Source organism: Limulus polyphemus, unplaced genomic scaffold, assembly GCF_000517525.1.
Source record: "Limulus polyphemus unplaced genomic scaffold, Limulus_polyphemus-2.1.2 Scaffold317, whole genome shotgun sequence".
In the NCBI taxonomy this organism is placed as follows: Eukaryota; Metazoa; Arthropoda; class Merostomata; order Xiphosura; family Limulidae; genus Limulus; species Limulus polyphemus.
The window spans coordinates 569,689-585,635 of record NW_013665927.1 but is presented as its reverse complement, the minus strand read 5'-3'; the positions used below and the strand labels follow the sequence as shown (position 1 = coordinate 585,635).

The 15,947-nt window shown below is 32.1% G+C and overlaps 1 protein-coding gene across 3 annotated transcripts in view; it reads right to left on the bottom strand.

The window, feature by feature from the left end:
- Nucleotides 1-1,975: 1,975 nt before the first annotated feature.
- Nucleotides 1,976-15,947, bottom strand: part of LOC106457335 (ras-related protein Rab6) — a 29,912-nt gene continuing 15,940 nt past the window's right edge. The window contains exons 6-9 of one of the 3 annotated variants that reach the window (XR_002610129.1): nt 14,423-14,516; nt 11,915-11,978; nt 10,192-10,333; nt 1,976-6,042 (exon numbers count right to left, since the gene is read on the bottom strand). Coding sequence is in view for 2 of the 3 variants with exons in the window: in XM_013916736.2 (XP_013772190.1) it covers nt 5,907-5,974; nt 11,915-11,978; nt 14,423-14,516 (226 nt within the window). In the remaining variant the exon portion in view is untranslated. Of the gene's footprint in view, nt 6,043-9,247; nt 10,334-11,914; nt 11,979-14,422; nt 14,517-15,947 lie in introns of those variants that run through there. The other 2 variants (XM_013916736.2, XM_013916735.2) reach the window with 2 other exon arrangements.

The window sequence follows — 15,947 nt, the reverse complement described above, 5'->3', positions numbered from 1 at the left end:
TTAGTAAATTTAAAACATTCAGAATGTACAATTGATATTTTCTAATGAACATTATATGATATGCAAAAATTTTTTTCTTCCTTTCGGCCTTAGTTCCAGCAAATTAGGGGTTGGGCAGTAGTTGTTGTAAGTCAAGGGCATTTTACACCCAGGTGGCTGACCCAATCAGTAGTCATATAGGATGAGCATGTTCTGTGTCAGCGATTTGAACTTGCGACCCTCAGATTTCCATTCGAGCACCTTAATCACCAGGCTATGCCGAGCCCCATATTTAAAAATAACTAGTCTAAAATATCAGCATTTAAATAACCTACAGCCTTTTATATTATTTTATACCTCATAGTTTAATAATTGTATGATCTTCCATCTCACTCCTTTCAATTTCTCATCTCTGTGCTCATTTTGACTTAGATTGTCTTCTGTGTCTGGTTCTGGGTAGTTCAGTGTTACTTGGCATATCTCCTTTTTGGGGTTCCTGTCATTATTTGTCTCTACCTTGGGACCCTTCTTTGTCCAGGAACTTCTCACCTTCTACCATTACTGGTTGGGTCCACAAACTCTTCTAGTTGGTGTCTTTTTTTTCCTGGATATTGATACTTGCAGGCTCTTTCACATTTCATCACAACAGCTTCATAACCTGTCTCACTCTATTGCATCTCACTTTTGCTGACCATTGGATGAGATTCTTCAGGCAGGCATGTGGAGGACTGTACATACATTTGTCTCTCATTACCTTCATCATCTGGCTGTTTCATCTTCTGCAGAATTTCGACTCCAACAAGTCACTGTTCTTCAATCTACACACCATCTCTGAGAAGGTAAGTACATTTTCTTCTCTTTTATAGAAATCTGCCAGGCAGTTGGCGTTGTCTCCTAGAGTCTGCTTATTTTCCTATTTCAATACACTGCAAAGAGTTAATTATTACAGCAGAGGAATCTACAAAGGAAATTTCATTGTTATTCCAGTACAAAATATGTATCTATCCACCATTTTTGAATCTCCTAACCTCCTGAAGAAAGCAAACAAATTAGTGCTAGTAGATGCTATTTGAAATTTATCAAGGTTGAAAGTGTTGCACCATCTGCTGAGCACATAATATACATTAATGAGGGTGATTTGTTTTTTTTAGCACATTCCTTATAGATGTGATATGACATATAATGCCATTTATAATTCCTATATTGACTTTGTAAAAAATCTTTGTAATGACTTTTGGCTTGCATAATCCAGAGTTGTAATTTGTTGTTGGGTAACTGGAAACTGTCCAGTGATGTACATGAGCCATTTTGTTTTAGAATTCTTGAAAAAGAAGGGGAATAAAAGGACACCCTGAAATGTGGCATATTTCCACGTTTTTATGCTTCTAGCTTTAAATTTAAAGATGCAAGAACTTAAAAGTTAAATGAGTCAGTTATTAACTTCTACAAAGCAGGAGAACCATTTAATAAGATCACTAGGGATTTAATAAGAAAAAAGGGGGGTAAGAGGGAACAATATTTGCTTCCTTAATGGGTACCCTCAGATAGTTTTACATAAAAAGTGACATAACACTTACTGTCCTTCAGTTTTACAAATGCACAACAAATTTAAGTGTATAAACTTCATTTGAAATAAAGGACCCAGCAGTTAAAATGAAACAGGAATTTATTTCTGTTTTCCATCTCTCTTATCTCCAATATAAGGTAAATGTGCACAACCTGCAGGACTGAGAATCTTCATTGCCACACAGCTGTAGTTTGAAGATGTGAACAAAAACATTTTTGTTCTTGTTTTAATTCTTGCTTCATTTGTTGATTAGTATAATCAAATTTTGTTTATACTTTGTAACAGCTGTTATTAGGTTGAATGAAATACATAAAGGGAATATACTATAACAGTTCACTAGAAATGGACAAATTCAAGTAACTTTGATATGATTTATTTTAAACCATCTATAAAATGAAACAGTTGTAGAATTAGGTTTATCTATCATCGTGTTTAAAGATGGTTAATCAAACATACTTCACATCACCAATACATAACTATCAAACATTCATCCTTGGATTCAAGAATTCTCTCATCATAGATTCATGTATATTTTTTTAATGAAAAGTTAATATCAGTTTAAGAGGTTAACTAGATAGTTTTCATTGTGAATTTTTAGAGTGAAAGTGTTTTACTAATTATCTTCCATTAAGACTATGTATTTTCTTTTGACTCTTTATACAAATAAACTTCACATTTAGAACAAAAGGAAGAAAAAAAAATTAATTTATAATGCAGAAGGGCTCCTTTGAACATAAAACAAAGAATTAAACTATAATAATTTTGTAATGTATTTTTGCTCTAATTTTTCACAGAAGTAAAAATCAGACTGTTCTGTAATTATATTCTTAATATATACCATATTAAGTTGAGAAGTAAATTGTACTGTATTTTAGATATATTTTTATTCAGAACTCAACAAGGTCAGGCTTCTTGTAGTTGTGAGAGTTTCCTTCAAACGGAAGAGCAATATTTTTAAAGATATTTAGTGCATTTTCTTTCTTTTTTTTACTAGTTGGTACACGAAATATTCCTTGTATAGAAAAAAATTATTAAATTTTCTTTGTAAAAGTAAAAAACTGACGAACCACTGTACATCCAGTTTAATACAGAATACATTAATTTTAAAATGATTTGTTTTGAACTAAAACATTTCAAAGAATGCTCAAAACAACTTTCTTAGGCATTGACACTTTAATGCAACCATTGCTTTTCTTACAAAAGCCTATCTCCATGCACCGAGTGATGAATGTCCACAATAAACTGGAAACAAAAACTGGGAAGTTAGTCCTGCATCTATCCTTTTATTGGCCAATCAGCCATGATATTTATATACTGAGGTTTCTTTTACCAAGTCTGTCCAATCATCATAATAAACAAACAAAAAATCTGGTCCTTCATACCTTTTTTTCAACACTGAAATAAAACTTGACCAAAACAAGTTTGATTAGAAAACAATACAAGTTTCAAGGGCCTATTATTATTAAGATGTATCCATAACATAATTTCAAAATGTTTTACTTCATAAAAAAAAAGTTAAAAGACTATCAATTTATTGATTTGGCCCAGTGATCTGGCAGTACTGCTACAAGTTCAGAATCCCTGCAGTAAAGTACTTTAATATGGTAAGAAGGAAAAAACATTCACATATACACACACATTGGTATTTTATGAGGGTCAAGTATTAATAAATTAATTACCACTACATATATATCATACATAAATATACAACTGCTTCTCTAACAATACAAATTGAATATTTACTTTAACAGACCTAGAAGCAAGTATTGCTTACTAAAGAGAAACAACTAGTATATGTGTGTATGTGTAAATTTGTTCGTTTTCACTACATACTTCCAGCCACTTTTTCATTTCTATTAGTTTTAACCTTGTTAATTAGCACCACAGACAACTTTTTATTGACATCTAATGTTCTCATTATCAGTTTTGATATTCCCATCTTATTTATGGTCAACTTATCTGCCCTAGTCAGTTTGAATGTTACAATATGTTAAACCTAAATTGTCACTACAATCTGCTTGTATCTGAAGAAAAAGATGAACAAAGTCAAAAGTAGTCCTTACAAAATTGCCAGCTTAATGTTTCAACATTCTCAACTGCAATATAAGCTTAATGCTAGTTTAAAGTGAGGTTTACATATAACTGAGCAACTTATGCCACAAATATATTATTGTTGACTTGGTGACTGTAAACCTAGATTATCACATCCTATCAATATGAACTGGATAATTTAATAGATGCTTTACTTTTACATGGTATCAAACTTCTTAATAAACCCAATATATGTGTGTGAAAGAAAACAACAAAACATATTCAACAAATCCAAATATGCTCACAAGAAGATCCCTTATAATTTTCACGCAGTGTCTACTCAAGATGCTGCCCAGAACCCTTCACATGATAAAATTACCAAACTCTTAAATATCTTAATGTCATAATAAAACAATAGTTCAGTAATAGAATATGATACATCTATTAATACTCAAACTTGTGTAAATCATGAAAGCCAAAGCAGATGACAATGGGAGTAAGCATAAGATATGTTTTAGCCGTGGGACAGGATCCTTATAGATGTACAGCACTTCATTTTTCTGCTATGTTGTCATATGTAATCCCTTTTTGAAAACAAAATATGTCAACTGCTAACATTGGGTTGGTAATGCACATGTAATTTATTAACTTATTTTCAATGCTGCCTACGTTCTTATTTTTATCATCCTAATGGAAAGTTTACCAGATTTATAAGGAACACGTGTATGTTCAAACTAAGCATGTGGATAGTTCATTGCAAGCACAAGAACTCTTAAAGTTGATACAGACAAACCAGTCAGCATTTTTAAAAACCCACAGATCCCAAACTTTATTCTTATATTGCTTCTCTAAATTACCTGTATTAGTTCATAAAAGGGTTCAAGTAATAGGTACAAGTTTCCATTCATATACAATGGATATTTCAGACTGGTCAAATATTAGTTTTTTAACTATTAAATTAAGCTGTGCAAAAAAGTAAACAATCTTTGTGAACAGACACTTGAAGAATCCAGCCCTGAATCCTTAAATTTGCCTAAGTTTTACCATTTACTCTTTGGTATTAAATGTTCTTAATGATTATGACACTCAGTTTGTTACATGTAACATACTATAGATAAATTTGGAATTGTGAAAAGAACAACAGTGAATTTTATGTAACATGGATACACAAAACAATAAATATTTTTTTTATTCACTATCAGGGCTGATAAGCAGAAAGAAGTTTAAATGTCATGCAAATTATATTCATATACATATCCAATCTATAAGTTTTCTAATATTCAAAGTTAAAATTAGTTGTAAAATTAAGGAATTTCACAGATAACGTGTTAGGTATCAGAAAAAATGAAGCAACATTTAATAGCATACAGATTTTCACAATTTTCTGAAAATGTAACAGAAGTGAAAGTTTCTTTAGGTTTTTGAACCACCAAACACAAAATTAAAATTATTTATGGTGTTACATTTGAAAAACTGTTTTCTTTCCAAATTAAAACTGTCTTACAAGGAATGATCAGTTATAGATAATTGCATAGTAAGTACTAAATTAAAACTTCAGTAAGTTCCAAATTTCTCATTCATGAACAAACTTGTGCCACAAACTGTACATTTTCAATGCACTCAGAAATAAATACTTATTTGATTCTATAAAATTATAAATTAATATTCAAACAAATCATCTGGGTAAAAAACCCAGAGACAAAATTCATACAAAACGTTAAAAAAATTATCCATTAATAACAGCAAAGTCCCACCAAAATAAAATTATTTCACCTACCTATTTAATCCAAAATTGTTATGTACTTAAAATGGAATGATTCTGAGATACGTTATATTTTTCTTTTTAGATGGAACAACTATTTCTTAATTGACTCTTTCAACACATAACATTTAAGGCCAGTAGAGCAAATATGACCACCAAATGATTTTTAAATGGTCAATGTCTTAATGTATTCAGAAAAAGAAATGCCTACTCCACACTGAATACTTTACATTCAAACTATTTGATAGTGTCCTAGTGTTGACATGACAAAGGATTAAGGAAACCTATAGTTCTTAATTACTTTCTCACCATCTCTAGAATCTCAGGACTAAAAACACAGCAAGAAATATGAAAACAACATAGAGCATTAGTGTTGATCTAGAAGCTGAGCTGTGAAATGACTACATGATTGAAGTAGTTGTCATTAGCTTTGTGTAGGAGTGGTACCACTGCCTTCAATGAGGTCTTGATAGGCTAAGGCCAGCAAATTAAGCAGATCAATATATAATATAATTTAGACTTTCTGGCAAGCTTAATGCAGACAAAGTATAGGAATAAAATATATCCTTAACAAATACAGCCTCCCTCTTCATCTTTTTGTTCCTTGGGAGGTTCCTGTGGTTTCAAAGGTACAGCTGTGAAGAGTTAAGGAGGTTCTATGCTCTGAAAGAAGTTCCTACTGCTCAAACTTCAGAAAGTAGTTCTTGGATTATAAAGAAAAACATAATTTACTTAGCTAACAAAAGCTTGATTAAAACCAAAACTTCAATGATTTGAAGTCAGTAATCCATAACTATATTTAGTTAAACCTTTTGTGAGTGGAGAGATGGAGTAATGCCCATATAGTTTTATTTTAATGCTTAACATCTACTATTCAGTAACATTTAAATCAGTGGAAAAAATAAGTCATGCACTTGACGTATAAAATCAGAATATATTAAAACTGTGACAATGATAAAAGCAAAAACAAATTGACATAGTTAAATATTGTCAAATGGTTTGACAAAAAAAAGAAATGGACAAATTTAAGACTGTCATGAGAATAAAAAAATAACACTTACCAATGTCTTCATGGCACTAATTATTACTAAATCTCAACGAGTTTTTGATATAAAAGCTATAAACAAAATGGCCTTATACAGCATTAATTATCATTATCATAATAAATATTACTGCTTTATCTCAACAAATTAAAGTTGAGCTCATAAAGCACCTCTATGTAACCACTACATACCTGTTGTACCAAGATCTATAATTTAACCAATGCTGTTTAAACTATTGATTCCAAAAATATATACCTTTTGTAACAATGACGTCAGATCATTAACTCGGCTAGATTTTGCAGGTACATTTTAGTTATTTATTTTAAACTTGAAACATTAATAACTGTTCAGTTTTCTTTTAGTGACCTCCACATGAATTAAAAGCAGCAACAATTATAATGAAATAAAAAATAAAGGATTTGTATCATAAGAATGTTGAAACAATAAACAAAATAAAGTGAACATAAGTCAAGCATCGGTCTTAACTTATTAGGTGAAGAATAGTGACTAGTTTACTAAAATAGACAAGTTTAATACTAAGTATAATAAGAAATTTAGTGGCAGAGACTTAGATAAAAGAGAGAGGAATAATGGCAGTTTTATTAAAAGGTTTTATTTAGTAGAGTATTATAAGCTATGTTATTAATAAAGGATATTAGATGTTTTACTACTTTCTGATACAATTAGATAAATTCTAGTTAAAATATTCATAATTAGTGCTATATGAATTTTTTTTTTTTTGCTTTCATTAAATATATGATTTGGAATAGAACAGTTGCACTCTCAGCTTTCAGTTGACAAGTTTGAAGTTATATTTGCAAGTAGAGCAGGATAGTATGATTTTAGGTTAGTTTTTTAATGTATATCTAATTGAGGTGTTGAAAGAAGTATCAGTATAACTTGTGAACTTGAAGTATTTAGTTTCAAAAGGCATTTTTTATTCTTTAGCAAGAGACAGTCCTGTTCCTTGTATTACTGTGCACTTTAAACAGATACAAGAACCAGGATTGGCTGTTGCTAAGGGATAAAAACTACCTTGTGAAACTATGGATTCCCTCAAGACCAACTATACTTCACTAAAACAGCTGGCTAGGTCTAATACATGTATTTGCACCAGTTCAACAGTTAATCTAGCCGAGTTAATGATCTGACTCAAGACCAATTATTCTTCACTAAAACAGCTGGCTAGGTCGCGTACATGTATTTGCACCAGTTCAACAGTTAATCTCAAGACCAACTATACTTCACTAAAACAGCTGGCTAGGTCTAATATATGTATTTGCACCAGTTCAACAGTTAAGTGACTTCTCACATTATATATATATATATACATACACATACACACACATACTCATAAGCAAGATCTCTAAACTTTAAAACTGTCATGTATTTGATTTTCCATAAAGTGAAAACAAAATGACAAATATAAAGTGCAAAGTTTTTGGATCATAAACATGTCTTCATTTTCTTCAAGATATATCTAACTAGTGTTTGATCAAGAAAGCTCTTATTAGATAAGCCATTATATTTCAATTTAATGGGATGCTGATGAGTGCACATAAACTATAGTATATTCAGGTATTTTTAAGTTAAAATATTGGGTGTCATATCCTATTCTAATCACTGTGTTCAATAACACAGTAAATCAGAATTCATAAAGGGTTTTAACAATGGATATAATCTAGAGGCATTAATAATGAACTGCATCATGCAAGTGACAGAGTAACTTGGGATTTAGAATGAACTTTAACAAAGAAGATATTCTAGAGGCAATATAATGAATTGCATCATCCAGGTGACACAGTAACTTGGGATTTAGACAATGAAGATATTCCTGAGGCAATATAATAATGCATTAATTTGTTTTCATACCATTAGTTATAAAGAAAAAGCAACGGCTATACTTTGACACCAACTAAACAAGCTTCCCTCTTACAAGTGAATTAGAACTTGAAATAAATAAGTTTAAGGACCATAAATAGTATTATTTTTAGCATATCTAATACTTTACATTTCAGAAGTATATAAGAGCTAACTGATGATTCACAGACTTTCAACCACTCCTCCTCCTACTTATTTTTAGTTTCTCTCTCTCTCTACAAATTGAAAATTGACATGAAAGTTACTACTCCTAAACTTGATTTACGTTAAGATTAAAACATTAATTTTTAATTTCTAAATTTTTTTCTAGGTGAACTAAATTTTGTAGGGCTGGCTTACACCCTTTTTTAAACATAAAATCACCTACAAAAATGTAGCTTAGACCAACACATTTAAATATTACTATAGAAAGTGAAAAAATGCAGGTGCAAATTATAAATAGTTTTCGTGCCTTTCGACTGTAACAGACAACAACACACAAGTGTTTTTTCTTGTATAAAAACAAGAAGCAAAAAGTATTGAATAAAATGTATAAGTAAAAATCAACTACAACACAACAGAAAGTTAAGAATTAAAATTCAAAGTGAAATAGCTTTTGATTTATCCCTAAATACATAATTTCACTTAACATCAAAAAAAGTCTTAAAATTGAAACTTGTACTTTTTTTTTACTATACAGCATAATGTAACAAAGTATTCTCAAAGTTTATGTTGCAATCCTATGTATACTAAGGTACAGTATTAAATTAAAAAAGATAATGAATTCTAACACATTTATATAATTTTTCTGACCAAAAGCAGTTAATTTATACATCTGTAAAGCAACATTCAGCTTTTATCTCTGTACTGAATTTATTACATGTTTATCTTTGTAGAAATCAGATTTACACAAAAAGGAGACACTTGTTTATGTTCTAGAAATACTGTTAGTTAATATCAAAAAGCAAGATATAATTGGCCTTTTTTCATTATACATTATTCTGCTCATATACAAAAATTAACACAAAATTTCCATCACTGTTAAGAAAGGCTTGATGACTTTATAATTAAAGTTCTTAAATGTTAGATAAAAATTCAGCTGCTAAATTGCACAAAACATAAGTGCAAAAAAAAAGGAATTTTCACAAAAACTTCAGACCACAATTTATGCCTACATACAGAATATGATACTTCTAATCTATAAAGAATAAACTTCATTTAAGCAATTAATGATAAAACACAACTAGTAGTGGTGATCTGAGGTTTAAATAAATTCTCCCTCTTTGCTCCTGTTATAATAGTAGCACAAGTAAACATTTATTTACAGTTAATGGCATCTAAAAAATTAAATAATTATATATTCTTTCACCATAAATATGTATATACATAAGAAGTGAAACATTACAACTTTTTACATTGTATGACACACACTGCAAAAGAGTGACAATTGAATAAAGACATAAAAACATAGTTAAAATGCCAAGCAAGACATTTTAAGTGTAAACAAACTTTTAATCTTAAAATCTAACTTCGTAGTAACAAAACAAAAAAACACTATGGTACTTAATACATAAAACCACACAAAGTACAAGTTAGTACAAGTTTACAAAATGCCATTTTTCTACTATTTGAAAAAATATGAATACATGTAAATGTGGATTAGTAGTTTATCCTTCATACAAGGCCAATATACATGTTGAAATAGTAAACACCAAAATGTTACTTATAGCTGAAGTTTTTCATTTGGAAAATCAAATTTTTTCTCTCACTGTAAAAAGAATTAAATATTTAATAACAACCGAGCATGCAGTCCAGGAAACAAATTTTAACTTGTTAAGAATATGTTATGATTCTTGAACTTTGTGTAACAAATCTGGCATTCTCAAACCCAAACAGAACCATGTCCCACATGCTACCCACATGTTGTATGATTCTTCCATGCCACCTACCCCTCTTATACTGGGTGGTCCTGGTATCAACAACCCTCCAAACACCAGCACCAGCCCTCACATGCCAGGCATCCCTAGCACCAGCACCCACCCTCTTGTTTCTGTGGCTCAATCGGAGCATCTTTCAGGTCAACGTCAACAACTGAGACAGGGGTCAAGGAAATAACCAACATGCAAGGCTCATTAGGGATGAGATAGAATGAAGATAACCAATCAGTTTTGAAAACATTCATGCAACTTCTTAAATACTGAATGACAAATAACAACCATTACAAAAACAAAGAAAATAAAGGCAAGGAACATTTCTGAAAGACAGCAAGGGAAAGCAGATGCAATTTTTTATCAAAAATTATTAACTTATTTATCACAGGATTTCTCTCTCAATCAGAGAAGTATTGTTTCTGGGTGGAATGGCAAAGAACAAAAAATCCTGGTAATTGTTTCATGGAGGTGTTGCATACACCACTGGAAAACCTTGAATGTGCTGTATCCATCTGTAAATGTTTTTTTCAGTTAGGAGCAGTCAAAGAGACACAGGATTTCAGATTAGCTACACTTACACTACCTTTCCAGCGATGGTCATATAAGTTAATTGAGTATCTCTTTTTTTTTCACTCTCAAATCAAATTATGCAACCTGTTCTCATAGTTTATTTCAGGTTGGAAATCTTGTATTTGGTCTTCTGATCTGGTTGAAGACTACTATTACTATAATTACTATCCTTGTCAGCACCAAACCTATTTTTGAGTGTTGTCATAGCATCTTAAGACTTGATAGATGGATTTGCCTCAACAATGGCTGTCAAAAAGTCCATTATGATTGCATACACAGAGGCTGCACATGCAGGTAATTGAGGGAATAATGGTGATTGATGGTGACATGCCAGAGAGTAAAAAAGTTCCAATCACAGTCAGCAATGCTTGAAGCTATCTTCTGAAGATCTATTAGGCTCTGGTCTAAAAAACAGATGCAAAGAACATGCAAAGAAAAAGACATCACAATAAGAAGTATTGTCTTTAACTATGGAGTTTCTGATGATGTGACCAGTCATAATTCAGTCATATTTTTGTCCGACTTGGAAATTGTAACATGTAATTGTCATGTCTCATTGTATAATACTTCTTTAACAAGTTTCACTAAAATCAGATAAATCTTGGATTTTTTTGTCCATTTCCTGCCATCGAGGCACCTCTGGTTGAAGGAGAGATCCTGTGTTAAAACTGAGACTGCATGAAAATGTCAAATATAATAAAAAATGTTATTGAGTACAAGTTTTATTTCCAAAAAAAAGGAAATTATCTAGAGATTACAAGTAAGATCTAGAGAAAGGGTGAAGACAAGTGATCAAATACTTGAGCATAAGTTAATGAGTGAATTCTTTTTTATAAAAATACACATCAATAAGTTTAGTAACAAGCTGGTTATTATTTCAAAATGAAAAACTAATAACTTCAAAATTAAATTTTAGATATATATGCATGTTCATATGTATGTATGTATGTATGTATGCATGTCCTTTCAAGTTTAATACAAATGTATAAAAGAGGGAAAACATGTGAATAACTAACTCTCAGTCTAAGTGACAGATGATGAAATACTGAAGAACATTAAAGTAAATTCCTTATCTTTCTTTGTTGTTCCAATTTAACCATAGAGTTTTGGTATTTCTAATTCTATGCTGCAACAACCTATATACGATATAAAACAACAAGAAAAAGGATACTGTCTTCTTTTGTTTTCTCTGCATTTTCCATTCCAGGAAGGGCTGCAGCAACTCGTCTAAATAACTAATAATATTTTTTTTATTAATACTCGGGTACATTACAGCACAGTAGTGCATTTATGCTCAGTTCATTAACTAATCTTTCATACTCTTGATAATCGCTATGCGTTTTTGCAAACGATCTTGTTAAAATCCTTGTTTGCTAGTAGCTAAGTACTGTTAGTACAGAAAAAAAATTTCCTACTCTTTCATTACATACTGCTAATAGTTTTATTATTAATCTTTCAATTCCTATGTAACATGCACTGTTACATGTAATAACCACTTCATTTCTGTGTGACACAAGTGTGACATTGTGTTGTTCATTATCATTTCATTCATAAGTAACAATAATTAATAGTGACTTAATATCTCTAATCCACTGAGCTGTTAATTACCTTATACTTGGGTAATATTCATGTAGTATACCATGTATTACAATAAAATTCTTGATTTGACACAGGAAGGTATAAAAAATTTTTTCCAGTAATGAAGTTTCCATGTACATTTGGATCACAAAAAATTAAGAGCACCATATTTTACTAGCCAAAAAAAACATAATGTCTCACAAACACAAAATTAACAGCTTTAATCTTCAATAATTAATTACAAGGTTAAAGTTGTTTCAGAAACTCTACCGAGTATGTTATAAAACAATTTGTAATACATGTATTTCATTAGCCAAGATTTTTTAGGTCTTCACTACACTTAACATTAGGAAACAAACTAATGGAAAACAATGGATTATAATGTCAAAACTATGATAATATTATCTCTAAAAGAAAATATCAGCAGTCACTATAAATTATTGAGAATGGCAAGCTCAGAGTGCAAGTACATGCCAATCAAAAATATAAGTATATTATTATTATTAAATAACAGAGGTGTACATTTCTTGCCTAAGTGAAAAACTTCAAAGCATTTGATAATCTAGTAAGTAAATATACTACATAGTTGGTAGTCTTGGTACTCCCACCTACCCTCATGTATTTTCATGGAGCAGCTGCACATGATAGAATGCAAATGAGCACGTGACAACCCTCCATCAATAGGAGCACAACACAACTCCCAGCACAGCTGACTCCCTCTATGCAGCTTAGCCCAAAATCACTTTGAGATTGAGCAACAGAAAAGGAAAAAGACATCAAAAGTGGGAAGTGTGAGAGAGGTGAGAATCTATCAGAAATACATTTCAGTGTAGGAAAATGTTAACTTTCAATACAATATCTTACCTCTACTCACAGAATAGCTAGAATCCCACATTGTCCTGGTGGAGGGTCTGGTGTAACATGACCTAGATAAGCCCCCTTCAGAAAGCACCCAAAGGAAGCCCATGGGGTGTGTGAATAAAGAGTATGTAAGACACACCCATGGGAGACCACACCACTTCTGAGACAGGTATACTCTTCACCTGTGAAAATGATATGTTGCAATAAAGATGAAAGCATAGGTAGGACCCAAGAAATAATGAAGGAACCCCTGGTGTAGAGTGGCTAGGGCACAGCAAACCGTAAGGAGGAGTTCATCCTCAACACCAGCAGTACTGTGATAGGAATAGTAGGCCCATGGTAGAAAATTGTCCTCTACCATTCACCTTGGACATGGGAACTGGAAGGAAAGATCTTCCATTCCAAGGACCCACATTATCATGTGTGCAAGTCCAACACAACCAACACTAGTACCCCCCCCCCCCTCTCCTAGGAACCAACATCCGGATGAAAATAGGAAGGCGGACAGTAATGTGGCGGTTCAACTCCAGTACAGAACCAGGCAACATTGGGATAGAGATGTCCAGTCTACAGTAGGAAGAGGGAACCTGGGCTACTCACATGTGAGAACTTATGTGGCTGGTGTAGTTCCAACCAACACCAGTACCCCCTGGGGACCAACATCCAAGTGACAACAGGAAGGAAGGTTCCCAGCCAGAGGGGTGAACTGCATTTAGGCAGAATTCATCTAGTCCACAACCAGACGGCATCTCGAATAGTACATAAGGTCTGATAGGAGGATCGTCTGCACATCATCTACACCAGCACAACACCATCACCCTGCTCTTAATTGAGTGGAATTGAGCACACTCAGGAAGGAGCCTCCATGGCCCACCACCCCAGCTACACCATACATCAGGATGTTTCTCATGAAAAAAAATACAAAATAACTTGAATTGTCAAAAAACTAATAAACCAGAAAACAATTTGTAGAATGACCTTAAAATGTATAATTATATAATTCTCAAGCACACACACAATATTCAACATTACTAACAGCTCAAATGTGATGAATTTGACAGGAAAACTACATAGACTGAAACTTTTTCTTATAAACATAACAATTGTTTTCAAATTTACACACACAAAAAAAAATAAGTTGGTGAAGAAAAACTAGTAACAAGGTAACATTTAGTTTTTTCTATAGAAATATAAATTCAATACAGAATATCATTATATGAAAAAAATAAGAAATCACTACCTGTTTGACATTATACCCAGACTTAGCACTTGTTTCAATAAACATCACATTAAGTTCCTTGGCCTTTCTTTCACCCTCTTCTGTTGTGACCTGTCTATGAGATAAAAAAACAACTTTATTTGGCATGGTCATAGAAGATTTGTTTTTGTTTCAAAGGTTTTATTTATCTTTCAAATTAGAACTTCAGTGTTCCTCATCAATTTGCTCTTAATTGTTTCAATAATAACTTTCACAATATAACATTTTTGTAGAATACAGTATCTACATCACTAATTACTTATATATAAAAAATAAATTTACACAAACTAAAAACAGTGTAATTAATCTTTCTTTTAGCTTGCCATAAATTTCTTCACTGTTTTCAAACACTGAGCTTCTGGCCATCAGCTTTCTAATGCAATGCCACTGAGAACTCACTGCTTTTCTTCAAAATTGTTTAAAACCAGTTGTTCCAAATTCTCTATAAATATCAACTCTGACCTGTAAATGCAAGGTTACAAAATGCCCAGAATGTTGTCAGTGCAACAGGTGTATATGTAATCACAATGATATACCTGTGACCAAAAAACTAAGCCTCAAAAAGTGATCAAATAAGGCTTATCTTTGACAAAGTTGATGATGGAAATAAATGCCCGAAGCAAAGAATAACATTAATGTATCAAATAGGTTTTCTCTGGGAGGTACCAAAAGAGGTCCCTAATCACAAAATGAAGAGTGTGAGGAAGGACAGTGATAGATGGGCAATAAACTGAATTGATGCTTACCATGCCCAGCTTGGCAAACCAAAAATGCTTTGGTAGTGTGATTACTGCATTGAAATTTATCCTTCAGGAAACATCAACTTATGTGCAGTGGTGCTGCAACAGAGTCCCTTGAGGCTTTTATGAAACATCTTTACTGGAAAGAATCTAATACATTGTCTATTGCAAATGTGAAGGACACTATGGGGAACATAATTGCTAGTTTAATACGTGCATGAAAGAATATCATTTAAAAAGTGCATAATTCAAGTCTTGCTTTCTGCCTCCTCTCAATTTGTGAGCCTCAAGTACTGAAAGATGAGGGGGAAAGGCCACAGTAATTTTGATAAGCTCGACCTTGGTAAAGTGCTAGAGGGGAAGCCTAAAACATTCACTGCTTTTCTTCAAAATACAGAGGCCACTGACTTTGCTATTTCATTTATCTTATCCTCCAACAATGTTTTGAATCTATTGTGAGGAACAAAAAAGTTGTTCTTGGCGGAGACACCCACATCCTTCCTGCAATTGAGAGAAAGCAACTAAGAGTCCACATGTATGATCCTTATCTCAATATTCCTGCTTCTTCCAACTGTGTGAAACATTGTTCATTTGCTTCCTTTTAATGTTTGTGTCCAAGCTCACTCACACTGATGCACAACTCAGAAAGCAATGAGCAGTGTGACTGGATTTCTCATCAATAACAGTTTTGAACCTGTTAAGCATATTACCGATTTGGTGTTTACCTCAAGTGATGATCGAGAAGATCTGTTGAAATAAATGGCTTT